General features: G+C 45.1%; 1 protein-coding gene and 1 long non-coding RNA gene across 3 annotated transcripts in view; one reads left to right on the forward strand and one right to left on the reverse strand.

Moving 5' to 3' along the window:
- LOC309651748 overlaps positions 1 to 17,007 on the reverse strand; it is an 80,134-nt gene extending 63,127 nt beyond the window's left edge. The window contains exon 1 of the long non-coding RNA XR_014258358.1: positions 16,790 to 17,007. This is a non-coding gene — a long non-coding RNA (uncharacterized lncRNA). The remainder of the gene's footprint in view (positions 1 to 16,789) is intronic.
- Positions 16,215 to 24,966, forward strand: PPP1R3B (protein phosphatase 1 regulatory subunit 3B). Of its 2 annotated transcripts, none has more exons than XM_082444675.1 (2): positions 16,215 to 16,467; positions 22,940 to 24,966. In XM_082444675.1, exons 1-2 carry the CDS (start codon positions 16,331 to 16,333, stop codon positions 23,817 to 23,819), a joined length of 1,017 nt encoding a protein of 338 aa, XP_082300801.1. In that variant the 5' UTR covers positions 16,215 to 16,330; the 3' UTR covers positions 23,820 to 24,966. The 2 variants fall into 2 exon arrangements, with proteins under 2 accessions (XP_082300801.1, XP_082300802.1); XM_082444676.1 differs by lacking the exon at positions 16,215 to 16,467 and adding an exon at positions 17,172 to 17,317.
- The last annotated feature ends 484 nt before the right edge of the window (positions 24,967 to 25,450 follow it).

The raw sequence follows: 25,450 nt of genomic DNA on the forward strand, positions 1-25,450 counted from the left end.
AGGCAGATCTCCACTTCCGGGTCTGTCTTCCAGGTAACCCTGCCTGAAACAGCCAATGAAGTGGCATTAATGAGTGAAGTACTGCTATGGGCAATTGAGACTAAGTCCTGCTGGGGGCCCTTTGAGAAACTGTGTAGACTTCAGCACTGGCCCATCAAGGAGCAAGGAACTGGGGGGTGCTTATCTAGCTACTCCTGTCCTCACTGGTTGAAGGTTGTTCATGGGGCAGTAATGCCCTGACACTTCTCGCTGGCCCCATATGTGGCCAGGTATGCTTCCCTGGCCAGGGGATGTTCTCAGGCAGAAAGAGGCAGGAAGCCATCAGCTTGGAGGGAGCTATCTGCAGACGACCCCCAGGGTGAACCAATGGGTTCTTAGCAGAGATCACCAACAGCATCTGCTACAGTTCCCCTCGTGAAAAGCCATCTCCGACGCCCCATCCTCCACAGCAGGGATCACAGACTCACAAAGTCATATCAGCCACTCACGTGATTGGTTTGGCAAAGCGCATTCTTGACATTTTGAATTTGAATTCTTTAGACAGAACAATCATACCCAGAGACTTCACACATTTGTTATTATCTGGTCTCTGAAGGTATTGGAGATCTGGATGCTTGGTCTAGATTCCTTTGGCCGAGCATCTCTCATGACCTGTTATCAAGCCAACTTTCCATTCCTGTGTTCGTCTAGATACTTTCTTCCACCCAGATTTGTCTATGTGTGTGTAAAACAACCCAAAATCTAGTCATGCAGTTCTTTTCCAGAGACTTCCCATTGACCAGAAGATGGGACTCAAGCTTCCTGGCATGGCACACGAGGGCTCCCACCACCAGGCCAACCCCTAGTGCAGTCCCCCACTCCCCACACCCCGCACAGCTCTCCTCCATGCCTCACACCTCATCCACATGAAACGTCTGTGCATCCCTCAACATTCCAGATTCTCCCACATCTAGCTGCTTTTCTTTCTCTGTCTAAAAGTATCCACCCCATGTTCTCCACCTGGAAAACTCCATGTCCTCTTTCAAGGATCAGCTCAAATTCCACCTCCTTGGCACAGGTGGGGAGAAAGGAGCTTCCTCCTCTGTGCTCCCAGTTCCCGGTACAGATTCTGTTACAGCGCAGATCACTCTGCTGTATTTATCTGTTTAAATGCCTGTTTCCCCCACTAGACCATGAACTCCTCAAAGGCAACATTGAGTTGCCTCTGTATCCCCACGGATTTGTGTAGAGAACCTTTACAGGCTAAAATGCAGCCAACATTAAAATGTGGCCAGGAACAAGGAGACTATATATGTTCCCTTTCTGAAGGGGTCGAATTCCCCAAACACATCTTTGGCTGAACAGGTAACTTGACAGAAATCTTCCTTCACCAGAAAGGGGTTTCATGAGTAGTTTTCTATTTTCCCATTTATATAATAAGCAATTGAAAGCCATTCGCCATTCCGGCCAGTGCTCCTGTGATCCACACAAACAACCTCGGCATCCAACGTATTTGACAGAAGTTAAGAAGCAGGGCAGTGCCAAAGCTACACCCCAATGTTCACAGCAGCACTATTCACAATAGTCAAGAAATGGAAGCAAACTGAGTGTCCATTGACAATGGATAAAGAAGATGTGGTATGTACAACACACACACACACACACACACACTGGAATATTACTCAGCCATAAAAAAAGAATGAAATAATGCCATCTGCGGCAACATAGATGGACCTAGAGATTATCATACTAAGTGAAGTAAGTCAGAGAAAGACACATATCATATGATATCACTTATATCACTTATATGTGGAATCTAAAAAAATGATACAAATGAACTTATTTACAAAACAGAAATAGACACAGAAAACAAACTTATGGTTACCAAAGGGGAAAGTGGGGGAGGGATAAATTGGGAATGTGGGGTTAATATATACTCACTACTATTTATAAAATACATAAACAACAAGGACCTACTGTACAGCACAAGGAGCTACATTCAATAACTTGTCATAACCTATAATGGAAAAGAATCTGGAAAAGGCTATACATATATGTATAACCAAATCACTTTGCTGTATACCTGAAACATTGTAAATCAACTAAACTTCAATTTTTTAAAAATTAAAAAAAACAAAACTGAAACAAACTGAAATCCTAATTTCCACATTTTATCTTTGGATGTTTTTTAGCACCTTCCAGAGTGTTGTCTGATATCTGCTTCCAGGGCCTGTAGCAGAAGAGATATGTTACCAAGTGCAGTAGTTAATGTTTGGTTTTACAAACAACCATCTGTTGGGTTGTTTCAGCCACTGAGAAAGCACCATTTAACTGCTCTAGGGATCAAAGTGGATATGCTGGGTTCAATTAAAATTGCATCCTGGGTTCAGTCCAGCAGCCCTAGTCATCACGTTATCAAAGAACCCATCCCACTGGCCTGTAGTCGTTTCCATCTCTCCTCTGCCCAATGGTGAAAGCCAACACAGCAGGGAGCCCAACTCGCTCACCCTGCATCCTCAGCCCTGACTGACACGTACAGGCAATCAATCAATTGTACTAAATGAATGAATGAATGAATGAGTGAATTTTGATCCTACAAAGATAAAAACTACCCTATTTTTCTCTTTTGGCTTAAAGCAATAGAAATTTATTTTCTCACAGTTCTGGAGGCTAGAGTCCAAAATCAAGGTGTCGGCTGTTATACGCTCCCTCTGAAGGCTCTAGGGGAGGACCCTTCCCTGCCTCTTCCAGCTTCTGGTGGCTCTAGGTGTTCCCGAACTTGTGGCTGCATCACTCCAATATCTGCCTCTGTCTTTACATGGCCTTCTCTTCTATGTTTCTGTCCACAATCCTCTATTTTTAAAAGAAGTAAGAGTTTTTCCTTTCAAACCCACACAAAACATTAATGTGGGTGGCTGTATTTCTAGGACTAGGGCAGATCTCAAGTGAAGCACTGCATCTCGTCTTTTTTTTTTTTTTGGCTGCGTTGGGTCTTCGTTGCTGCACGCGGGCTTTCTCTAGTTGCGGCAAGGGGGGCCACTCGCAGTTGCGGTGCGCGGGCTTCTCATTGCGGTGGCTTCGCTTGCTGCGGAGCACGGGCTCTAGAGCGCAGGCTCAGTAGTTGTGGCGCACAGGCTTAGTCGCTCCGCGGCATGTGGGATCTTCCCGGACCAGAGATCGAACCTGTGTCCCCTGCATTGGCAGGCTGATTCTTATCCACTGTGCCACCAGGGAAGCCCGCGTCCGGTCTTTGTGTGTCTGCATTGTAAGCCTTCATTCCTTACCGATAAGCCTTGAACTGCTTGATTTAATCTCTTCCATTTGGTTCTGTTTCTTGCACTGTCACTCGATTCTGTGCTTGGGTGAAAGAAGGCATCCTGATTGTCCTGTTCTAGGAACAGGGGTTCAGTGCATGTCTGTTGGAACTGTTCCCGTCCTTGCTCCAGATGGAGGGCTAACGTTACATAGAATTAAATCACGCATAATACACGTTCCCATTCCGTTAGAATTTCTAAAGTTTCAGTTATGCTCACTTATGTTCTTTTTTTTTTTTGTCTTTACTCCTTTCCATACAGTAAAATACAACTTTGCAGGAAACACGAGTTCTCAGGGCAGTTTGGGAAGTGCCGGGTTAAATAAACAGCCAGATTTCCTCACTGCGGGATTTGTCAGCCTTCAATATGCTCCCAAGCACTGTGAACCTCCAAAGAGGGTGACACTTGGTCAAAATCTCCAGATTTATTTGATCCCAGAAACCTTTTAGTGATGATTTTCTCTTGGGACTAGTGTTTCACCCAAGGCACTTTGGGGAACAATAGCATATATCTTCTTTGTTGTTTTTCCTTTGTTTCTTTACATTATCACATTTTTTCACCAATGTTTCCCTAAATATAAAATGATTTTCTTTTCCTGGTTTTTCCTCTATCCAATTTTGTCTGTCCCTTAATCAAAAAGTCTGACTTAAACAAACAGGTATTGAACACATTTGCAATTAAAATTAAATTAAATACCTTTAAGTGTTTGGCAAATAGAGAAAGCTGCTTGGGAAATCTCAGGCCCCTCCCTGAGTGCTGTTAATAAGGAGGGAGATCACAGTTTGTGTTCTGCCTTCCCCAGGAAAGGGTGAGGTGGGCTTCCCTGCCAGGAGGCAGCATGACTGTAGGGTCTGGAAGTGCCTCTGTGACGTTGTTCCACAGCCGGCAGTGATCAGAAAAGCACTAGAAACACTTAACCCAGTGAAGGTTTTTCCAGAATCCTTATAGCCCTAACTTATAACTCCCCAGTGTTTTCTGGCGCCTTAAAATTTTCATTACTTGCTTCTACAACGTTTCTTCTTATTCATAAAAATGCCAGATGGCACACATTCATGTTTTAAATTGGAGTGAATTAGAATTAAAGTTAATTTTTGTTTTGGCAGGGTGTCTTTAAGGCTATGTGACCGCCTTGAGAAAATGGTCTATTTTCAGATCTCAGGAGTCCTCAAGGCACAAAGGTCAGGAGAACATAAAATTCATGTCCAAGACGACCCACTGGCAAACTGTCCCCCTCCCCAGTGACCACCCCTCTCTTGACGTCTTGCAAGAGTCACTCACTTCAGATGCAGTGTGACAAGTGCCAGTCCTGGCTGGGAGCCATGGAAGGGGGGTCCAGAGATGAGAGGGAGGGGTCAGCCTCCTCTCCCGAACACACACCACAGACCCAAGTGTGACACCCCTTTCACCCACTGCAGCCCTGTGTCCCCAGGTTGTGACAAAGCCAGAAAGGCCGGCAGATTTCTAGCTGCCCTGCCCCGAGGTAGTCACCCAGCCTGAACAACTGTCACAAAGCAGGGTTGAGTAGATTTAACTCCTTCCTGGTTACTATGGAATTTTCTACCTTCACTGCATTTCTAGCAGGTTGTTTCATTTACTTATTTTTGTATGCTGTCTCAGGATGTGGGGTGGACTTGAGAATTGTTTGGGGTAGGAGAACTCTTTTCTGTGTCTGGCTTTTTCCCAAAAACAGGGATTTTTGGCATCTGTTCCTCCATTGTGTGGCCTTTCCCTTTTACCCCGCACAAGCCTCCGAAACCTTCCTCCCCATGTGTCCCCTCTCTTCCTCTCTTTTCTCCAGCCCTACGGTTTCCTGCCCCACCTCCCCAGATTTCCTTCCTGCCCCTGTGCTGTAGCTGGCCAGGGGGACTGCAATCCTCTCCTCCTCCAGCCACAGTAATCCAATCACCCCTTCCTCACTGCCTGCCTGTGAATGAGGGAGTTGTCCTGGCGGCCAAATTAAATTAAGGGCTATGCTTGCAAAATTCACAATTTATTCTGCTGGGGCCCGGGTGAAGACCCTAAAATTCAATTTAGCAGACTGGGGGAGCAAGACAAGAAATCCCTGAGGTGGGACTCTCAGCCTCTTTCATCTGGTTGCTGTGAGCTGCAGCCTGGTGTGCTGGAAAGAGCCTGAACTTTGGAAATCAGACAGATTTGACTTTGAATCAAGACTCGGCTATTGGCTGCTGTGTGATCTTAGGCAAGTTACTTAACTTCTCTGAGCCTCTTACCTATAAAAAGGGGATAACAGAACTACCTACCTTTCGGGACACTGGTACAGAGTATGTAAGTGCCTGGTACTGAGGGAATGCTCAATGAAGGAAAGTCCTTACTGTTTAGATTGGGCCTGTGGAGTATAAAAAACAGAAATGAAGCCGAGGAGCTGGCGAGAAGGCTTTCCCCCGTGGAGGTCACAGCTGTCACTTTGCTAGAGTTGCACCAGCCAGCTGGACGGTGATGGAGCCAAGGGTTAACCCGGGTCACCGGGATTGCACCACCACCCACACAGGGCAGAAGGACATCATCTCGGAAACTCCAGCGTGGATGTCTCCGCCTTGTCTGAAACGACCCCACATTGAGTCTGTTTCTTGCCTGGTACCAAGTAAACCTGTTCTCCTGCTCTCCCTGCTGGCGAATATCTTATCTGGGGGAGGGGAGAGAACGTCACCAAGACCCCTGGAAGTGGCTCTTGCTAGCGGATAGAAATCCTCCCCAAAGCACTGCAGACGCTCATTACCCAGCACAGGTGCTGAGCTCCTGCACTCCTCAGCAGCGCTTCCTGACCAGGAGACAGCATCCTGTACTTTCCCGCAGCGCGCTTGGTGATGGTGGTGAAGGGGACGACAAAGGAAGGGAATTACTCATTTCTTTCTTTCCTTCTTGGAAATCCAAGGTGGCAGTAACATCAGAAGGACAGCGCGTGCTATCTTCTCCACATTCTCAAACCCGCTGCGGGTAATGATGGAAACAATGGCTATTGTTTACATCAGCCTTGTACCTATTTCCTGCCCGTTCTCTTTAATTTAGTGACAGAAAATGCTCCTCCACAGAGAAGTGGGCACGGAGCCGGGCTGGGCCACCTCTCTGACTACAGTTGTTGGTCCTCCCGTGTACAGTTGTATGCCGGCATCAGGTGAGATTCCCTCCTTCCTCTCTGCACTCTAAGTGGGGTTGGTGTTGGCCCCCAGAAGCCAGCAGGCATGTTCCCCACGATGCCGAGTTTATCCTAGAAACAACCCCACCCCTGCCCTCTTGGTATTTGGTTATATGAACCAATTTACTTCTTCTTTTTGTGGTTTGATTAAGCTAGTTGGAGTGGGGCTTCCCACTTATGCAGTCTAATGAGTTCCTGACTCACCCAAGTACCAAATCGAAAGGCTATGGGATCCACAAGTGCAGGCTCTGATCCTGACCCTTGACTTTGGTCAGTGTTTGAAGATAGGATGTCAGGTATCATGAGCCAAGTCTGCTCGTTTAGAAGGGAAATGTTCTTGTTACTACAGCCCTTCAAAGTTAAAACTTGGAAGAACTCGGAAGACCTGGCTGGAGGCACGTCACCTGTGTCCTCAGACTCTTCCGTACTGAATACCTTTGGTTTTTGGTTACTTCAAGGTGCCATGTTGAAGGTGTGTCTCCACTGATTGTTGGAAACTCACTGGCCTTTTGAGTAGTGGGCATTAGTTTCACACTTGGCCATTCCGTGGGCTTTGACCACTGGCCTACAGGAGCCCCTCCCTCATTGTAAAGACTCGCTCACGTGAGCCTTTCAATAGATCTTGCCCATCAGTCTGCCTGGAGGCGGATGCAGAGAGACCAGGAGCCTAGTTCACCCAACTCAAACAGGAGCTGAATCTAGGACTTTACACAAGCGATGGCACCTGTCTGAGTTTTTGCTTTCTCATCTGTAAACAGAGGGTGCTGAACTAGAAAACACAAAGTCCTTTTAACTCCAGTAGTCTACGATTTTTCAATATAATTTATAAATGAAAGTCTTGGCATTCGGAGTGAAATTCAGGAGCCAAGACTTACGTGAAGCTCTTCCACCTGAGCAAACACCACGCCCACAAAGTGTAAATTCCCACTGGTAAGGAAAACAATAGGCCGCCCTTGGAGTGGGAGAGGGGAGGCTCAAGACATCACTGGGAGACAGACCTCTTTTCTCAGCAGCAAATAACACTCCCACTGCCAGGTAAGATGATGATTAAAACCAAGGAGAAGTGAGGAGCACAAAATAGACTTCTACCTGTAGTGTGAGAAACTCATCAAGGAACTAAATCCGCATGGTGGATAAGCTAGAACTTTTTCTGAGTACTACTCAGTCTCATTGGTATATTTTGTAATGTCAGGGAAAATCTGGTAAGAAAATTGGGAAATGTTAGGAAGAGAGGTCATGTACACATATAAAAATGTATATGAGTATAAAATTCTTTTAGATGCTTCTCCATGGTTTTCTGACAGTTAGTATTGTTACTACAAAGAGGTCAGAAGTCAGTCTGGTGTTTTTTCTTCCATCAATAATTTGTTTTCCACAGGGTGTTATTTCCTACCTGGATACTTCTAGCACCTTTTTTTTTTTTTGTCCTTGGAATTCAAAAATGTGGGTCTAGATGTGGGTCTTTTAAAATTGATTTTATCTGAAATATGTGAGCCCATTCAATCTATATACTCTGGTCTCTTTCCATCTTGGAAATGTTTTCTTCAATAAAAGTTTTTATAACTTCTTTTTCTACTGTTCTGGGGTTTTCATTAATAGTGCTGTAATTCTTCAATTGGATTCCCATTCTCTTTCATAGTATCTATTTCTTTTTTCAACAATTCTTCCTTTTTCTCTTATCATTTCTAACACAATGTTCTTTTCCTATACATTCTGGTTGACTTGTCAAGATTAACCTCCAAATCACTGATTCGATTTTCCTTTTTTTTTCTTTTCTTTGGCTGAGCCGCATGGCTTGTGGGATCTTAGTTCCCCAATCAGGGATCAAACCCAGGCCCTCGGCAGTGAAAGCACAGAGTCCTAACCACTGGACTGCCAGGGAAGTCCCTCACTGATTCCATCTTCTACACTGTCAGTTTTGCTTATTTCCACTTCCACAATGGAGTTTAACTGTTTGATTGCATTTTTGCCATCCATTCGTACCTCATCTCTCTTCATATCTCATGTTATTAACTTTTTCAAAAACCTTATTTTTTTTAAAGAACTTTTAGGTGTACAACAAAATTGAGACGAAAGTATAGAGAGCTCCCGTACACCCCCGCCCCACACATGCACAGCTTCCCCCATTATCAACATCACTCATCAGAATGGTACAATTTTTACCAACGATGAAAAAATGTCCCATTTTTGGTACATTTGACATAGTACAGTCAATGTTGACATAGTACAATCAACCAGAATGAATAGGGTGTTTAACTTAGGGTTCACTCTTAGTGTTGTACATTCTATGGGTTTAGACAAATGTGTTATCACATACCACCATTATTATAATATCATACGGGGTATTTTTACTGCCCTAAAAATGCTCTGTGCTCTATTCATCTCACCTGATCCACCCATGGCAACCACTGACCTTTCTATTGTCTCCATAGTGTTCTCCTTTCTAGAATGTCATATAGTTGGAATCATCTAGCATGTAGCCTTTTCAGATTGGCTTCTTTCACTAGTAACATGCATTTGAGTTTCCACTATGTCTTTTCATGGCTTGATAGCTCATTTCTTTTAAGTGCTGAATAATATTCCATTACCTGGATGTACCATAGTTTATTTACCTGCTTACCTACTAAAGGACATGTTGGTTGCTTCCAAGTTTGGACAATTATGAATAAAGCTGCTATAAAAATCGTGTGCAGGTTTTTGTGTGGACATAATTTTTCAACTTTCAGTTTTTTGGGTAAATACCAAGAAGCATGATTGCTGGATTGCATGATAAAAGTATATTTAGCTTTGTAAGAAACCATCTTGCTATGGTGTTAGAAATCAGTATAATTCTTACCCCTGTGGGGAAGAGTGAGAAGAATTGGGAATAAAAGGGGTTTCTGTGGTGCTAGAGGATGGATATAATGAGAATTTATTAATCTATACATTTAAAATTTGTTGACTTTTCAAAGTGCATGCTATACTTTACTAAGGGTTTACTACAAAAATTATTATATGGCAGAACTATCTAAGAAAGCAATGAACCATACAGGACAAATGCACATTTTAAAAAAATCAGCTTGCTAACTTTTCATCTGAGTTTTTTATGTAATTTACAAAGACCATGTCTTTTTGTAATCAAAGATACCTTAAATTTTTCTTTTGTTTCCTGTAGTAAGCCTGTTTCAGAGGTCTGCTCCTTTCCCAAGTCTTTAGGAATATCCCTTTCCCCTTTTCCTAAGCTATATCTTAGTTGTTTCTGTTCACCTACCCTCAAATGAGGGAGTATTTGGCAAACCAGTGATGTCCTTGGAATATCTACCATGTGCTTGGTAGTTTACAAATATGTCAGCATATACGTTTGTGCTTTATTCTCACATATCCCAACACCTTACAGCAGAGAAAAGGGTAGGTCTTTTTTTCCCTAAAGTCTTGACTCTTAGCCCTAACAAGGTGCTAACAGTTCCTTCAAGTTTCAGGAGCATCTGCAGAAATAGCCCCCATACAACCCTTTGTTTGGGAATTCTGGCTCCTACAGAAAGGGTTCAGAACTGTCTAAGACTGGGAGGGTATAGTGCCTGGTGCTTCTATGGGTTTACAGAAAGATCCACCCTGAAGAGGAGGTGAATCCCAGAGCCTGGGAGCTGTGGGATCTGAAGTTTCCACAGGTGATGGAAGCTGACATCCTGCTCACATGGAAAAAGCTGAGATCCGGGAGTGCAGGACCTTCATGCCAGGCCTGCCAAGGGGGCCTCACCGAAGCCTGCCTGAGCAGCAGCTGCAGTGGGTGGGTGGTGAGGATGTGACCTCCACAGCAGGTGGGCTGCAAAAGGAGCAGGCAGTGACCGCAGAGCCTAAGAACAAAGGGCCTGTTCCCAGTTTTGAGAAGCTGCACACAACAACCGATGTTAAGCTTCTTACTGGACTTGGTAAGTAGAGGGTTCAGATCCAGATTTTACTGTATTTAGAATAATCCAGAAATGTGACTTTCATTGCACTTGGGTTTTGTGGAACGAGTCATCCTGGTTACACAGAAAGTGTTCTGGGAAATCTTCCGAGTAACCCTGCCAGGCAGGTATTAGTATTCCCATTTTACAGATAGGAAAACAGAAGCACAAAGTTGGGTAGTAATTTTTCCAAGGTCCACGGCTCATTGTGGCAGAGTCAGTATTCAAATCCAGGACCACCAGATGACCGAGCTCTCAACCAACTACATTTTACTGTGTCTAGGGCATGAGGGTTATATGAGTTTTTATATTTTTATGTGTCTTCCTAGGAATCTTTACAGGAAGTTAAGCCAGAAACCTTCTCTTATATTTTGTAATATGTTCCTTCTTCTCATCACCTATGACTTTGGATTGTTCCTGAAAGTTGATGGATAATGCTGATTTATAAAAAAGAGAAATGCTTCTTGACTAATCTTAGGAGAGAGAAATTTCTAGATTTTTACAAACTAAAAAGTAATACCAAAAAAGAAAGAAAGAAGGAAGGAAAAAGAGCCGGGGTCAAAATCAGGGAAGAAAGCTTAAGTTATTACACATTTTGGATTAATAAGAAAAATAGGAAACAACAGACCCTACTTATAAGGGGCTCTGCATTTGAAGATGACCAAAGTATTAACAGAAGAAAATAGGAATCATGCCAGATATCTTTGCTAAGGTTTACTATATGGTCATATCAATTTCCAAGGCTTAGATGTCAAAGTTTGGCTTTGTATATTTTATCGCCCTGGCTGCTTGCCAAGTAAGACATACAAATAGTTATCAGGTTGTTGTTTTTGGTGAAGTGTAATTTTATAACAAGCTTGAGTAGCCTTTACAACAAATGCACTATTGTCCCCTGCATTTTATTATGCAGTAGGTGAAATAACAACGTTAGACGATGGCTCTCCCACTGCTCCCTGAGATTTGTGCCTCCTTGGGAACGCGAGCAAGGCAGAGGGCAGAGACAGAATATGCTCAACATGTGGTGACTTCCTAGCTTTAACTGCCCCGACAGCCTGTGGCTCTGTGTGGAGAGATCATTACCCTGAGTTTAGAGAAGGAAGAATGCAGTCTCTAAGTTGTAATTCTCTAGAGGATATCAAATGATCAGAAGGAAAACCATGAAGTCAGTTCAGCTTCTGACTCTAAATTTCAAAGAAAAAGAGGAGTGATAGAAATGTAAAGTTGTGGGAAAACATAGTGTGTACATTTAGAAATTATTGTACCTAAATAGTCTTTTTTCCTCACCCCTCTAGTGAGTCATTGTTTTCTTTATACAAATTATATCATTGCCTGTTTCTAAGAGGACAATCCAGGCCAGTTTTGTAAAGATCAGGATGGAACCAGCCAAAATACAATCGTTTACACAAAAGCCCCAAGTGCTTGCAGTATCTGAGGCAGAGGCATGCAGCCGAACAGGCTGAAGATCCAAGGCACACAAGGTCAAACAGCCTGTCGTAACCCTCAAAGCAGCTTGACATGTCATTCTCACAAAAGCGCATGCCACTTGTCATGATATTCTGAATGGTACACGTTGCATCACATGTATATAGTTATATGTTCAAATATAATTTATGATCATACCAGTCACAAATGGGGGATGAATCAGCAAAGAATATAAATACATACTGGGTTCTGCCTAATTCCTTTTAAGCCTGCGGCAAAGTGGTACCCCACGTTCTCAGCCTCTGCCTTTCTCTCTGACCAGCCACCACTTAATATCATTTAAGTCAATAATATGGGTTATGAAGTCCCCATTCATAACACAAATTGGCTGTGTATTTTGAGACTCAAAGCTACAAGTGTGTAGCTATTTTCACCCAGGCACAGAGTATATGATTCATTAGTGAAAATTCTCATATGGCTTTTTTGTAAGATGAGGTATAATTTGTCCAAAGTCCACAAACCAAGACCTAATTAGGATTACTTAACTCTTAAACTGCTCCAGTAGTGAATAAAAAGTCAATACTGATCTTCCTAAAAATGATTTGGCAATACAAGTCAAGAGTCTGAAGAATGTCTGTACCCTGTCGGAAACAGACTTATAAGAAATAATCAGGGATGTGGACAAAGATTTAAATATGAAGATTCTTATCAAAGTTTACTTACAATACAGAAAATTTGGAAAAAAATCTAAGTATCCCACAATAAGAAAATAAATTATAGTCTCTTTATATGAAGGAATATTATGCAGTCATTAAAAAGCATGTCAGAAAAATTATAGTAATACTAATACACTCAAAATGAGCAGTCATGATTAAAAAATTAAGATATTAAATTTTATATGTATCAATACTATGATCCTGTTTTATGCACAGAATAAATACTGAAAGAAAAGACAGTGAGTTACATTGGTAGTTATGGCTGGGTGGTACTGATTCTGTTTTCACCTCTATATTTTTCTGTATTTTCCACAAAATACAGTATCTACAGTGATCTTGTATTCATTTTATATTCATAAGAATAATACACAATGCAAATTAAAGATATATCTGGATCATACAAAGCACTGCACAAGATATAAAGCTAGGGAATAAAAGCTGCTCTGTATATGTAACTTTTAAAGGAGTGGTCCCTACATCAGCATCATAGAGAAACTCAGAAGCCCTCAACCATGTAAATTACTGATGGGCTCTAGGAGCTTTGACATGTAAATTACTCGAGCTCTTCTCCCCATGCTAAGGACACATTCGCCATAGACAGAGGCTTACAGAATCCCTTGGCTCGTATTCCTCTGCCTGTCCCATAAAACATGACCTAGCAAGTCCCTTTCAGTCAAGTCTGAAAGAGGGGCAGAGGGCCCCAGGTAACATGATGCACCCAGAGCACGTCTGCAGCTCTGACAGGTGCAAACAACTCCACTCGTCTAAATATAAATGGATTTAAGCAGTTTGGAAACAGTCTTTCCCACTTTCTATTCTGATCTAGCAAAAGAATGTTCTCTTCTTTAGTTCTGACTCGATGCTGGTTATTTTTATTTAGATTCACTTTGCAATCACTTTCATTCAAAGAGAAGCAATGTTAGAATTTGAAGAAGAAGAAAAAAAGAAAGAAAAAGATTTCCCTTCCAGAATCTTGCATGATTTGAGCTGTTTTTGAAATGTGTTCAGTTGAGGAGGAGATAAGGCATTAACAATATATTTTCAAACTTTCTGGATGAGCAAAAAAGCTGCTGTTTACACATGCAGAAGGAAGCAGCGTCCAATATTTAAGCCAGAAAGAGGATCTAATTTTTAATCAATGGCGTGGAAATTCTTTGGGGGAACATATAGAACTCTGTGCCATTTCCAATTCCTGCCATGCTCTCTTCCCATTACCCCTAAACTCTAACTCCCCCTTCAGGATCCTGCTCAACGGTCACTTCTCAAAGGTCAGCCTTCTCAGACCTTCCCCTCCCCTGCCCCACTGCCAGACATGCACAGTCTTCCTCTTAGCTCCCCTAAGAGAGATTTGCCTTTCACACATTCATCCCACATCATTATATATTAGCTTAAGAGCTTCTCGAGAGTAAGATAATATTTCACTCATTTTTCCATTTCCAGCACCCAGGTTTACGGTAGTTAATAGTGTGCTGTTGAATGAATGAACAAATGTGTAAGAGAGAACTGAAAAAGTCACAGATGAGCCCAAGTGCAAGAAGAAGACAGTGCTACTAACAGCCATGAAAGAGAACAGCTTATGGCAAAATGATCATTAGCTATGCTTAGCCACTGTTAGGCTTCTTGGTTTTTGTGGGGAGGAGGGTTGGCTTATTAAATGAAATTAAGGCTACAATTCAAAGCCACATATTAGAAAAGGAACTTGGTATGCATTGACTAAAGGGTTGAAATTTTCCATTTTCAGTTTCCCTCTTTGTTGCTATAAAATGAAAGGGTGAAGCAAGACTGTGTCTAAGGGCCAGTCCAGCTCTCAGGTTCTGGGACTCGGGACTGCTGTGAATTCTACTGGAACAGTTCTCCAGAGCTTGCATCCCAGCTCTATTCTGATAGCAAAGACTGTGCTCTTTGCAAACTCAGAGACGCTACACTCCTACCTACCAAGACTGTGGTGTGCCACAACTAAGTTTAGCCCCACTCTCCCGGTCTGAAATAGTCACCTAAACCACAGGGATGATTTCCTAGATCTATGTAAGGAAGATGCTTCCAAAACCTAACACTATAAAATCGTATTTACTTGTCCCAACTCCTTCCCAGTTTGGTTCAGATCGCCCTTTGCCTGCATACATTTTGCAATACCTGTTGGCTCTTTATCTCTGCCCACTCCTCCAGCATGCTCCCTCCACTTGAGAAACATAGCCAGCACTTGGCATCATAAATCTTCAACCTACTCATCAGCTAATAAAAGGGGGTTTAGAGTTGGCAAAGGGAATACTGCACAGAAACTTTATTTGCCAATCGCCTACCAATAGCTAATTTCACAGGTGGTCCTTTATCAGATTTGTCCATTGAAGGAGAAGGAAGAGGACTAATGATCACCCTTCAGACAGGAAGACTGAGTCTGGGGAAGCTCTCCACGGAGCTGAAGGCTTCGACTGGATTATTGTACGGACTAGCGTTTTTGTCTTACATTCCTAGTAAAATTAGAAGCTGCTTTAAAATCTCTTACAGCAGAAATTCCCATATGCCATAGTCAATGTAATGAATTTTCATAAAGCTAAACATATGCAATGTGAAGGACTAGCCTCTACTCCAAGATTATGCCCTTCCTGCATTTTATTGTTATTGCTGTTAAAGAGTACTTCTTTTTAAAATAAAACATGGTAACAGAAGATGGTAGGATTTGTTTGTTTTAGTGTCTTTACTTGGCACTTTAGAAAGCTGGCAATCCTATATTAATTTCCAAAATTCATTAAAACTGGAAAACTGGGATTCTCATCCCTGAAGTGGCTAGCGCAGAGCTGATCACCAAGGAGATGATATATATGACTATATACATGCATATTTAAATTGATCTCATATGGGACAAGGGGCTTCTAAGCTCTCTTCTAAGCTCCTCATTCTCTACAGATCTCAAGGCATAGCACAGAGATCACTGAGGCCCTGTGGTACAGGCTGAATCTGTTCATACAGATTCAATTCAGGTAGTTTCCTCGAAAATATACCTACCTGAGAAACCCTCAACTATATATGCGGTATTCTGTGAGATGGGTATTGGTCCTTTGCCCCAATAACAACTTCATAAAAAGGATTTTACTGTATTCCTTTCACAGTAACACCTGGACCGTGATGGGCACAAAGCAAGCGTTCAGTAATTACTTACTTCCAACACTATCACTGGACCTGGGGATACTGATCCCGAAAAGGCTCCACCTAAAACGGAGGGGAACGCATTTGGCATTCTCTCGGGGCTCCTCTGGGCTCCACGTGTGATGGGGGAAGTAACGGTCATCTGCGAACCCCCGGTAGCTGAAGTGTAAGACAAAGGCGGGGCGGCGGGACGACTGAATGCAGCCGCAACCAGGTCCGCGGGTGTAGGATGACTTTGCCCGGCTAGGACTTTGCCTAGGGAGAGGGAACTCTGCCAGCCACCGGCGTCCAGCCCTCTTGCTGTAACGGGATGCTAGGCTGTAGGAAAGTGCCTCTGCCCCCTGGCGCCGGTCCTCGGGCTTCTGATGAAATTGTGACCCACCGCCCTCTTCGCAAGCCCTGGACGCCAGCCCTATCACTCCGGGCGCGCAGCCGATCACGTGGCACGGCGGTGCTCTGGAGGACCGCGGCTCCAAGGCCATTGGTCGACGGCGCGCTTCCCGGGCGCGCCCATTGGCTGTGGGGGGCGTTCACGTGAAAGGGGGTCTGGGATAACATCCCGAGTGGGGAGAGGTGGTCGGAAAGTTAAAGGGAGCCGAGCGGCGGCTGGGAGGCCGGGTCCCGGCTGAGGGGCCGCAGGGAGGAGGCGGGCGGGCAGCTCTCGCGCACGGACGGATGCGGCTGCCCGCGAAGGGCGCCGACCTGAGCCCCGGCCCCCGCTCCTGCCGTCGCCGCCGCTGCCCCTGCCACCCCGGCGCGGATGCTGCCGCGGGCTGGCGCCTCCGCACCTCGGGGCTTATGAGCTGTACCAGGTACGTCCCTCCCAAGCCCGCAAGGCCGGCTGCCCGGCCGCGGAAACGGCGGCGAGGGCGCGTAGCGGGGACCCTCTTTGGTCGTGCCACCTACACTTTCTCCGTCCAACTTGCAATTACACTCTGGGAGTGGGACACTTTAGAAGGGCTCAAGGAGGCTGTTGCTTCCACGTGGGGAGGGCAATCCAGGGACCAGAGGTGGGATGGAGCCTGGCCGGACCCACGTGATGCACCGAGGTGGGGGTCCCGGCCGCGACGGGCGGCCCGGAGGCTGGGGCTGGGACTTCAGATACTCTTACTCCCTATTGTGCCGAGTTCGAACCTGACACAAGGCTTTTCCACCTGGGACCCGACACTTCTAGAGGGTGTCCCCGGAGTTGAGCGATGGGGTCTCAGCACAAGGGAAAGTCGCTTCGTCTCTCCCCCGGCCTCGATTTCCCGGTACAACGTAGGGAAACACACTTGGTGATCTCGCAGGCCGCCGAGGGCGACGGGACACAGGGCGCTGCGGCGGCCGGGGCCTCCCGGAGTAGAGCCACCTCCGGTTCCCGGTCCCCAGACGGGCTGTCCCGGGCCAGCGGGGGCGAGGTGGCCGCGCGGGGACGCTCTCGTGGCGCCGCTCCGCCTCGGGTGGCCCTGCCGCCCCGCCCTGGTGTGATAACTAGGGCTCCTCCTCCTCGTCGTCTTCCTCCCCCTGCCGGTCACAACTCCGGGAACCCAGCCCAAGGCCTGCCTCCCGGACACACCGAGGCTCACGTAGTCTGGTAGCGGCAGCCTCCCCTGCCACCTCCCTCCGGGCTTTCCGATGCAGCGAGACAGCTGGAGAGGGGGCTTCCCCGCGGCCCAACAGGTGGGTTCCGGACGGGCGAAGGACCTCGGGGAGGGGTTGGGGGCGGGGTGCAGCCCGGGCCTGGTGGGACCGGGACACAGAGGGCAGGACGCTCTGGTCTGCCCCTGTGTCCTGTTCGTGCCACCCTTTTGAATCCAGAGAAAGGGGTGTGGAAGGGACTCAGTGCAAAAGAGGGGGTAGGGGGCCCAGAACATACTAGAAGATTTGGGCTCTGTCCTGGTATTGTTTCCCGCAGAGGAGGAGAAAGTTGAGGAGAGACTTGAGGACTTGGAGAGTTGCTAGAAGATGTTGGAGCCTGTGGTCTGCGTGGTCAGGCCTCCTTGGGAGACCCAGGGTCCAGGAGAAGAGAGCGTTAGGGCTTTGGGGGCTGGGGTGCAGAGAAGAGGAAATGGTTCACTTGGCGGGGTTATCCAGGAGCCAAGACTAAAGTGAAGACAGCTGGAGGACTTACCACAAAAGTAAAGTTGAGGTATTTAGGGAAAAGTTAGTGAGAAGAGAACCATCAGGCAGTATTAGCAACCAGGAATGTCAGAGCTGGAAGGGATCTCAGAGGAGAAAGCTCAAGCCCAGAGAGGTTGAGTGACTTGCCCCAAGTGGCACAGCCAGGTGCAGGCATTCCTAGGCCAGTGCGCTGTGTCTCACATTGGACATTTTTAGATGGCAGACACTGCCATTTTACTTATCTCTTTCCTATAATATGCAGCCTCATCCACAGATATTTATCTCAAAGATGCTTTGGATGATGGTGACAGAATAGAGGAGTCCAAGTGGCTTCTAGGGCTGTGAATAAGGGCCCCATGGTCTGAGTACCAAGGGAAAGATGCCAACTTTACTCATACTGTGGCAGCCAAACCTTTTTGGAGGGAATAAAGAAATGCCGAAGGGGTAAGTGGCCCCGTCTTTTAAAAAATTATACTTGGTAACCTGGTTGCGAACGCTTACCTAACGCTGTTTCAGTGTTCCTGGTGGGTTCTTGGTGCGTCTGATTTTTCTGTCTTTACTTATCAGAGTACAAGAGAATGGAGGAGGCAATGTGTTGGCCTCAATACAAAAGAGAAAGATTTGCTTCCTATAAAAGGCACAGCCAGAGAGTCAGTAGCTCAGCCGCCTGGAACTGTGAAGGTCATGGGGTTATTTTCTGTACAAGTTGATAGTTTTTAGAGAAAAATCACAATATCTAATCCTGGTTGAGAGGGTCTGTTGTTTGTCACTAGAGGAACACCGAAAGCATTTATGCAAAACTGTCCATGTTCTGTTTTTGCATGGCGTGTTAGGGTTTGCCCTCTTTTGACCAGAAACACTGAAATCTACCCTTGGGCATGTCCAGGCTCTCATGGGGCAAAATTGATCTCCTAGGCATCTATTTGGAAGCAAAGGTTTTGAGAATCCATACTGGTCTGAGTAACAGCTACTCACAGTCTCGTGACCCTGTCCTGCAACAAACTGGTATCCAGGTCCCATGTCATGCTGTGCTGGTTCAACTGTGTGTCCACATCTCATTCTGGTTTTTCTCCCAGACCAACCTTGGTGACTCATATTCCCTGGCTTGGGCGTGGGAAAGGGCAGAGTGGCCAAAGAGTCTGTCACAAGAGGGGCCCTGAGGTACAGCCTGATGCGTCCTGTGTTGGAACTGGTAATTTTCATGCCATTTGAGGACAAAACACTCGTCCAGGTGCCTTCCTTTCAGCGACTTAGGAAACTATTACCTTGCATGTCTCCGTGGCTAGGAGTACGTCTGGGTGTTGGTCGTCCCTGTGATGGTCCATGTGGGAATTTCTGAGCAGAGGATCAGGAAGGCTTACACCAAACCAGCACTTCGGTGCACCAGTTCTTGGAGACCGATACCTGTGAGGATAGGCAAGGGAGCCAAGAGTCACATTGCACCCTCTTCTGAAGCCATCGGGGTTCGTGACCTCCCCGCCAGTGCTGGTGACACCAAAAAAGTGAAGGGATTCTGGGTAGGGGTGCTTGTGCAATGGGCCTGGAGCAGGAGCCTGGGAAGAACGCCTGGGCCGCCAGGTGGTTCACCTTCCTGTTGCCTTTCATGGAGAATGCTGCAAAACCAATTCGGCTCCAGAAAGTGCCAGTGGAATTGTTTAATTACCTCTGGCTCCGACTCCAGCTTCACCTCCTCACCCCCAGTCCTTAAAGCTTGGTGATAAAAGGGATCTCAGGGGCACGTTTATACTGCTGGGTCCAAACAGTGAAACTTTACCAAGGCCTTCAACTAAGCCTTTCTAACCTGCAGGATTAGACCTTGAGAGTGACTGCAGTCGACTGCAAGTGTGCAGATTCTTTGCCTGATCCCCTTGTTTTAGAATTCTGTTTCCAAAATAGCTTGCGAGTTTCCCAGTCATTTTCTAATGAGCTGTTTTAAGGTGGTGCGGGAAAGCATGCCTGAGGGTGGTTTGCAGGCCTGCGGGACACTCTTAGAGAGCTTGCAGTTGACCTTGTGCTGACTCAGGCAGGGAGGAAGCGGCTACGGCAGAGGAGGAACCCCTCCTTCCTCAGTTCACACCCAGGTTGTCAGGGGTGGGCAGAATGGGAGGGGCTGGGATGCAAGGCTTTGCCTGCTGTTTGGTTATTTTAATTAACATTTAATTTAAAAAGCAAAAACTACCTGTATTAAAAGTAGAACTGAACGTGTGATTCCAATGCATTCTAACAAAGTTTTGCAATGAACGGGGAAAAGAAAAATTCAAGTACTTTGTAAGTATAGGTTTTTTGTTTTGTTTTTTTATGTTGAACCCACTGCCTTTTTTTTTAAAGCTCTCTTGCCCAATTCAGTCAGAACTTTCCTTTCCAGAACAATTGAATGGGTATAAGAAAAGATAATAGGGACTTCCCTGGTGGCGCAGTGGTTAAGAATCCGCCTGCCAATGCAGGGGACATGGGTTTGAGCCCTGGTCCAGGAAGATCCCACATGCCACGGAGCAGCTGGGCCCGTGTACCACAACTACTGAGCCTGCACTCTAGAGCCCGCAAGCCACAACTACTGAGCCCACGTGCCACAACTACTGAAGTACACGCACCTATAGCCCGTGCTTTGCAACAAGAGAAGCCACCGAAATGAGAAGCCCGCGCACCACAACGAATGAAGAGTAGCCCCCGCTCATGGCAACTAGAGAAAGCCCACGTGCAGCAACGAAGACCCAACACAGCCAAAAATAAATAAATAAAAGAATAGATAAATTTAAAAAACAAAAGAAAAGATAATAGCCAATTTGCTCCTAAATTTTTTACTCATTTAACTTTGTTAGAGGAGAAACTATAAGGCTATTTAAGGATATTTAAAGAATAAGATATTTAAAGGATATTTAAATATCTTATCCTTTAAATATCCTCAAATATCCTTTATTTTTAAAGGATAAGATATCCTTTAAAATGCAGGTCTAGATAACTACATTATGGCTGTAAATTAAGATAAGAACATTTAGAAAGGTTGGGCCTTTTCAGACTAATACAGGTATTTGTATTATTATTGTTTTGTCTCTGAATGTCTGTGTTTCTCCACCTTGGTCATCACTAAGTGATTCCTGAATCTTGGAGAAGTGCTGGGTTTTTTGGTGGTTTTTTTTGAAAATGGGATCAAGCCCAATACGTCTTCATCCTTTCTCATTTTTTAAATATATTTGACTAAACGAAATCAGAAGTTGAAAATGAGATATTATTTATTGGACTGATATTATTTGTTGGACCAGTGGTCCCCACTCTTGTCAGATGATGAGTGACATTTTGCCTGTCCTTCTCCTGAACTACCACCATCACCCCACAGCACCTCCCAGGAGGGGGGGGATCGGGAGGCCTGAGAGCTGGTACCCCAGCACACCACCACACACTGACACCTTTGCCATAGTGAGGGGAGATGTGTTTGGCAACTAATCCAGATCTGTGTTCTGTGATTCTCAGACTAGAGATTTTAATCCTGATTTCATCGCCGACTTCTTCAGTTAGCCCATTGGAACTGTCAAATCAGAATATCAATTTGCCATGGTAATCAGAATAAAAATGGCTTGGCTTTAGTGAGGCAATAGTGTTGGGTGAGTTTTTGGCAAATCTTAAGATATTTGAGGTGTTTTATTAGATTCATTTTGTTTTCTTGATTAGAGAAGGTCTATTATTTTAGAAAATACAAGAAAGTACAAAGCAGGAAAACAGAAATTTCCTGAAATCCCATCACCTGGAAAATTCTGACAGTTTTAATTATATCACTAGTCTTTTTTCTGTGCATATACGTAATATTTTTCCCTACAAGTCTAGTCTCTATGTACAATTTATCTTCTCCATTTTCTACATTAATCATATATTATAAATTTTTATGCCATTTAAATCTTTTTCCACATAATGGTTTTAATGATGATATAAAATTGTATCACATGGATATGGTGTACTTGATTTAATTGGATACCTGTTATTGGTCATTTAGTTTATTTTCTCACCCCTTTTCCCCCCATAATGTTGCACTGAACATTTTAGTACATTAACCTTCGTGCAATTTTAATTATTTCCAAGATTAATACCTGTATGTGATATTAGAACCCAAAATGATGATTTAGAAAGGTTGTGCCCATTAAGACTAATACAGATATTTGTATTATCTTTTAAAATCCTTTCCTAACTCACTAGGTAAAAACAGGCATTGTTTTTTAATCTGAATTTCTTAAATTACTTGTAATTCTGGACATTTTGCATATTTATGAGGCACTTTTAAATTTCTTTCATGAATTGTCTATTCATGCTCCTTGCTCATTTTTCTACATGGAATATTTGACTTTGTTATTGTTTTATAAAAACTGTTTATATATTAAAGTATTAACAGTTTGCTGCTATGCTTTCTGGAAAATGTTTTCCCAGTCTTTGGTTTTTTGGTTTTACTTATTCTTTTCACTTATAGAAAAACATTGTTTCTATGAAGTCAGATTTAATTTAATCTTTAGCATGATTCTCTTTGCTTTTTATTCTTATAGAGGCTATTTTCACTGTGGAAAAACACAATTATTCACTGATATAAAAGATTTAAAAATACTAAATTGCTGGCACTTTTTAAAAGTAAGATATACTAGAATATAAAAATCTACTGTACACTGAATGAAAGCAGGTGTGGGTCTGTCTTCACTCCTGATTCCCAGTCTCTGGCACCATGCCTGGCACATAGCAAACACCGATCAGTATTTGTGGGATGAATTAATTTCTTTTTATCGGAGGAAAGCAGTATTTACCAAACTGCGTTCAGCAAGGTGCTCCACCAGAAAAAAAAAAGACTTTCCTTGTTTGGGATAAGTTTAGGAAATTCTGCAAACAGCACGCTGTTTTCATTATTCCCCATGGCCCATCAGTATACTGAAGGCCCCAACAAGTCCTGACAGGGAAACCCATGAACTAGTTTTAAAACCAGTGGTTCCATACTTCTTTGTTTGTTTTAACCTTGGGCCTCTTCCCCCCGCCCCCCACTTTACACTCTTAATCTCCCCTGAAACCAAGGTCACACTGGACCACACTTGAGGTAATATTGAGCTGTAGCCATGTGGGCAACAATGAAGGCAAACGTAGTTCGCTGGTCCCTGGGATGAGTCTGAACATCTTTCTGACCTCCTTGCTGTTTCTTTCTTTCCCCTTGGCCAGGGTTCTAGCCTGCTCTAACCCCGTGATGGCTGTGGACATTGAGTGCAGGTACAGCTGCATGGCCCCCTCCTTGCGCAGAGAGCGGTTTGCCTTCCAGATCTCTCCGAAGCCAAGCAAACCCCTGAGGCCTTGTATTCAGCTGAGCGGCAAGAATGAAGCCAGTGGGACGGTGGCCCCGACCGTCCAGGAGAAGAAGGTGAAGAAGCGGGTGTCCTTTGCAGACAACCAAGGGCTGGCCCTGACAATGGTCAAAGTGTTCTCCGAGTTTGATGACCCGTTAGATATTCCACTGAACATCACTGAGCTCCTGGACAGCATTGTGAGTCTGACAACAGCGGAGAGCGAGAGCTTTGTGCTAGATTTCTCACAGCCCTCTGCAGACTACCTGGACTTCAGAAATCGGCTTCGGACCGACCACGTCTGCCTGGAGAACTGCGTCTTGAAGGACAGAGCCATTGCAGGCACGGTGAAGGTGCAGAACCTCGCATTCGAGAAGATGGTGAAAGTCAGAATGACATTCGACACCTGGAAAAGCTTCACAGACTTTCCCTGTTGGTACGTGAAGGACACGTACGCAGGTTCAGACAAGGACACGTTCTCCTTTGAAATCAGCTTGCCTGAAAAAATTCAGTCTTATGAGAGGATGGAGTTTGCCGTGTGCTATGAGTGCAACGGACAGACGTACTGGGACAGCAATAAAGGCAAAAACTATAGGATCATCCGGGCAGAGTTGAAATCCACCCAGGGAACAGCCCAGCCACCAAATGGACCAGATTTTGGAATAGCCTTTGACCAGTTTGGAAGCCCTCGGTGTTCCTATGGTCTGTTTCCGGAGTGGCCTAGTTATTTAGGATACGAGAAGCTCGGGCCCTACTATTAGTGACGGCCTGGGATGGAGCCGAGCTGCATCACCCCAGGATGGAGATGGAAGCCCAAAGAAAAGCTGAACTGCCATCGGGCACAGTTTTCGAAAAGAAAGGATCCTAGTCACTTTTTTTCTTCAAGCAGCCAAGCCAGCCAGGCTTAGATCACGGAACTGGGTTCACACTCAGAGGAGATGGGTGTGCCGGTCTGTTTGGCACCCGCGTGGTGGCAACGAGGGTCTGAGCAGGATGGTGCTGGAAACGGTCTGGACAGGACCCAGGCCTGCAGGCAGCGCTGGCCAGGCCGGAGGATGGTGGCTCAGTGACGAGGAGCCCCTCTCCCCTCGGGTGTGGGAAGTCAGTCCCCTGGAAAGCCCCCAGCCCCCTCTTCTTGTGGTCTTCCCCGGCCACCCAGGGCCTCCCCGCCTGTTGCAGCTGCCCCGTGTCTACGTGGGCTTCACACTTTATCTCTGTGCATTTGATTTTCTTCCACAGTTCATCTGCAGTTCAGGAAAAGATAATAAAGGCAGATCAGCTCATGACGGAGACAAGCATTTCCTTTTTCTGACCCCACTTAGATATCCCAGCAGAGGACAACACACCAGCTATGAAAAGTCAACCGGCTCCTGTGCGGTGTCACCACCCATGGCAGGCTGATGCCAGGCAGGACAGTCAGGAGTGGGACACTTTTAGCTCCACCTCTTGGCGCTGGGGGGAGCTTTCTAAGCACGCACTCTTACTTACCCTGAGTCACCCGAGGGCTCAATTACAAGACCTGCTGTAACTTGCCAAGCTGGTTTGCCCGTGTCTCTTTCTTCACAAAAGGATTTTAGGATCTCTTTTCCTGGAGAGTCATCTTTTACGCTGTGCTCAGGACGTTTGGATTTGCAGATTAAGTGTATCCTCGGCACCTTCAGGAAGTGCTTGGTTGTATCTTGACTGTGATTTACAACATCCACGTTGTAAACAGCACCTTACAAGCCCCCACGGACTTTGATTTGGTTGTTCTTACCTATGGTGTGTGGGTACGTAAAGGGATTGGGGAGAAGAACCTCACCGAGTTCTCAGATGTCGTTTTCGCTGTTTGCCCACTCTGAAATATCAGAGATTATTTGTTCTTAACCACATTGGACTAAAGCATTAAAAGTCTGTTGTTCATACTGTTGTGAGACTCCTGGGACTTTCCTTGTCAGATGGACCCCCAAACCCTGTGACTTTTCTTGGGCAAAATTGGTTGGTCCTTGGGGGTGTTTAAAAATATTTTTACATGTGTATTTGTAGAAGGTTGGGGTCTTTTTCTGTTCTGTTTTTGTTTTTGGAGCTTAGCTAAATGACTGCCTCATTTTTCTTTTGCCTGACCTTACTAAAGTGAGGTCTTCCTCAGGGAGGAAGGAAGAGGGATGCCCCACTGCCTGGATCTGGGGGCACAGCTCCTGGACTCTGCAAGCAGAGTCTTCTTTCGCTTGCATTATCCAGATCAGTTGGAAGAGACCTCCCAGCTTCTGTGGCTTTGTAAATTAGCATCAGGCAGGTCTGGAGTGTCTTGGCTCCTAGAGTTTTGTGGTTGGGTTTTTTCTTTTTTGAACTTTAAAAAGTTTTGACTTTTTAAATGCTCTTAAGCGGTGTTCCACGGAGTTCTTGTTCCTAA

This window comes from Balaenoptera physalus (assembly GCF_965194825.1).
Source record: "Balaenoptera physalus genome assembly, chromosome: 21".
NCBI classification, from domain to species: Eukaryota; Metazoa; Chordata; class Mammalia; order Artiodactyla; family Balaenopteridae; genus Balaenoptera; species Balaenoptera physalus.

Coding starts and splice junctions, on each gene's coding strand:
- PPP1R3B (XM_082444675.1), top strand. CDS start 16,331: ATGCGGCTGCCCGCGAAGGGCGCCGACCTGAGCCCCGGCCCCCGCTCC. Junction 16,468..22,939: donor GGGCTTATGAGCTGTACCAG/GTACGTCCCTCC, acceptor CCCCTTGGCCAG/GGTTCTAGCCTGCTCTAACC.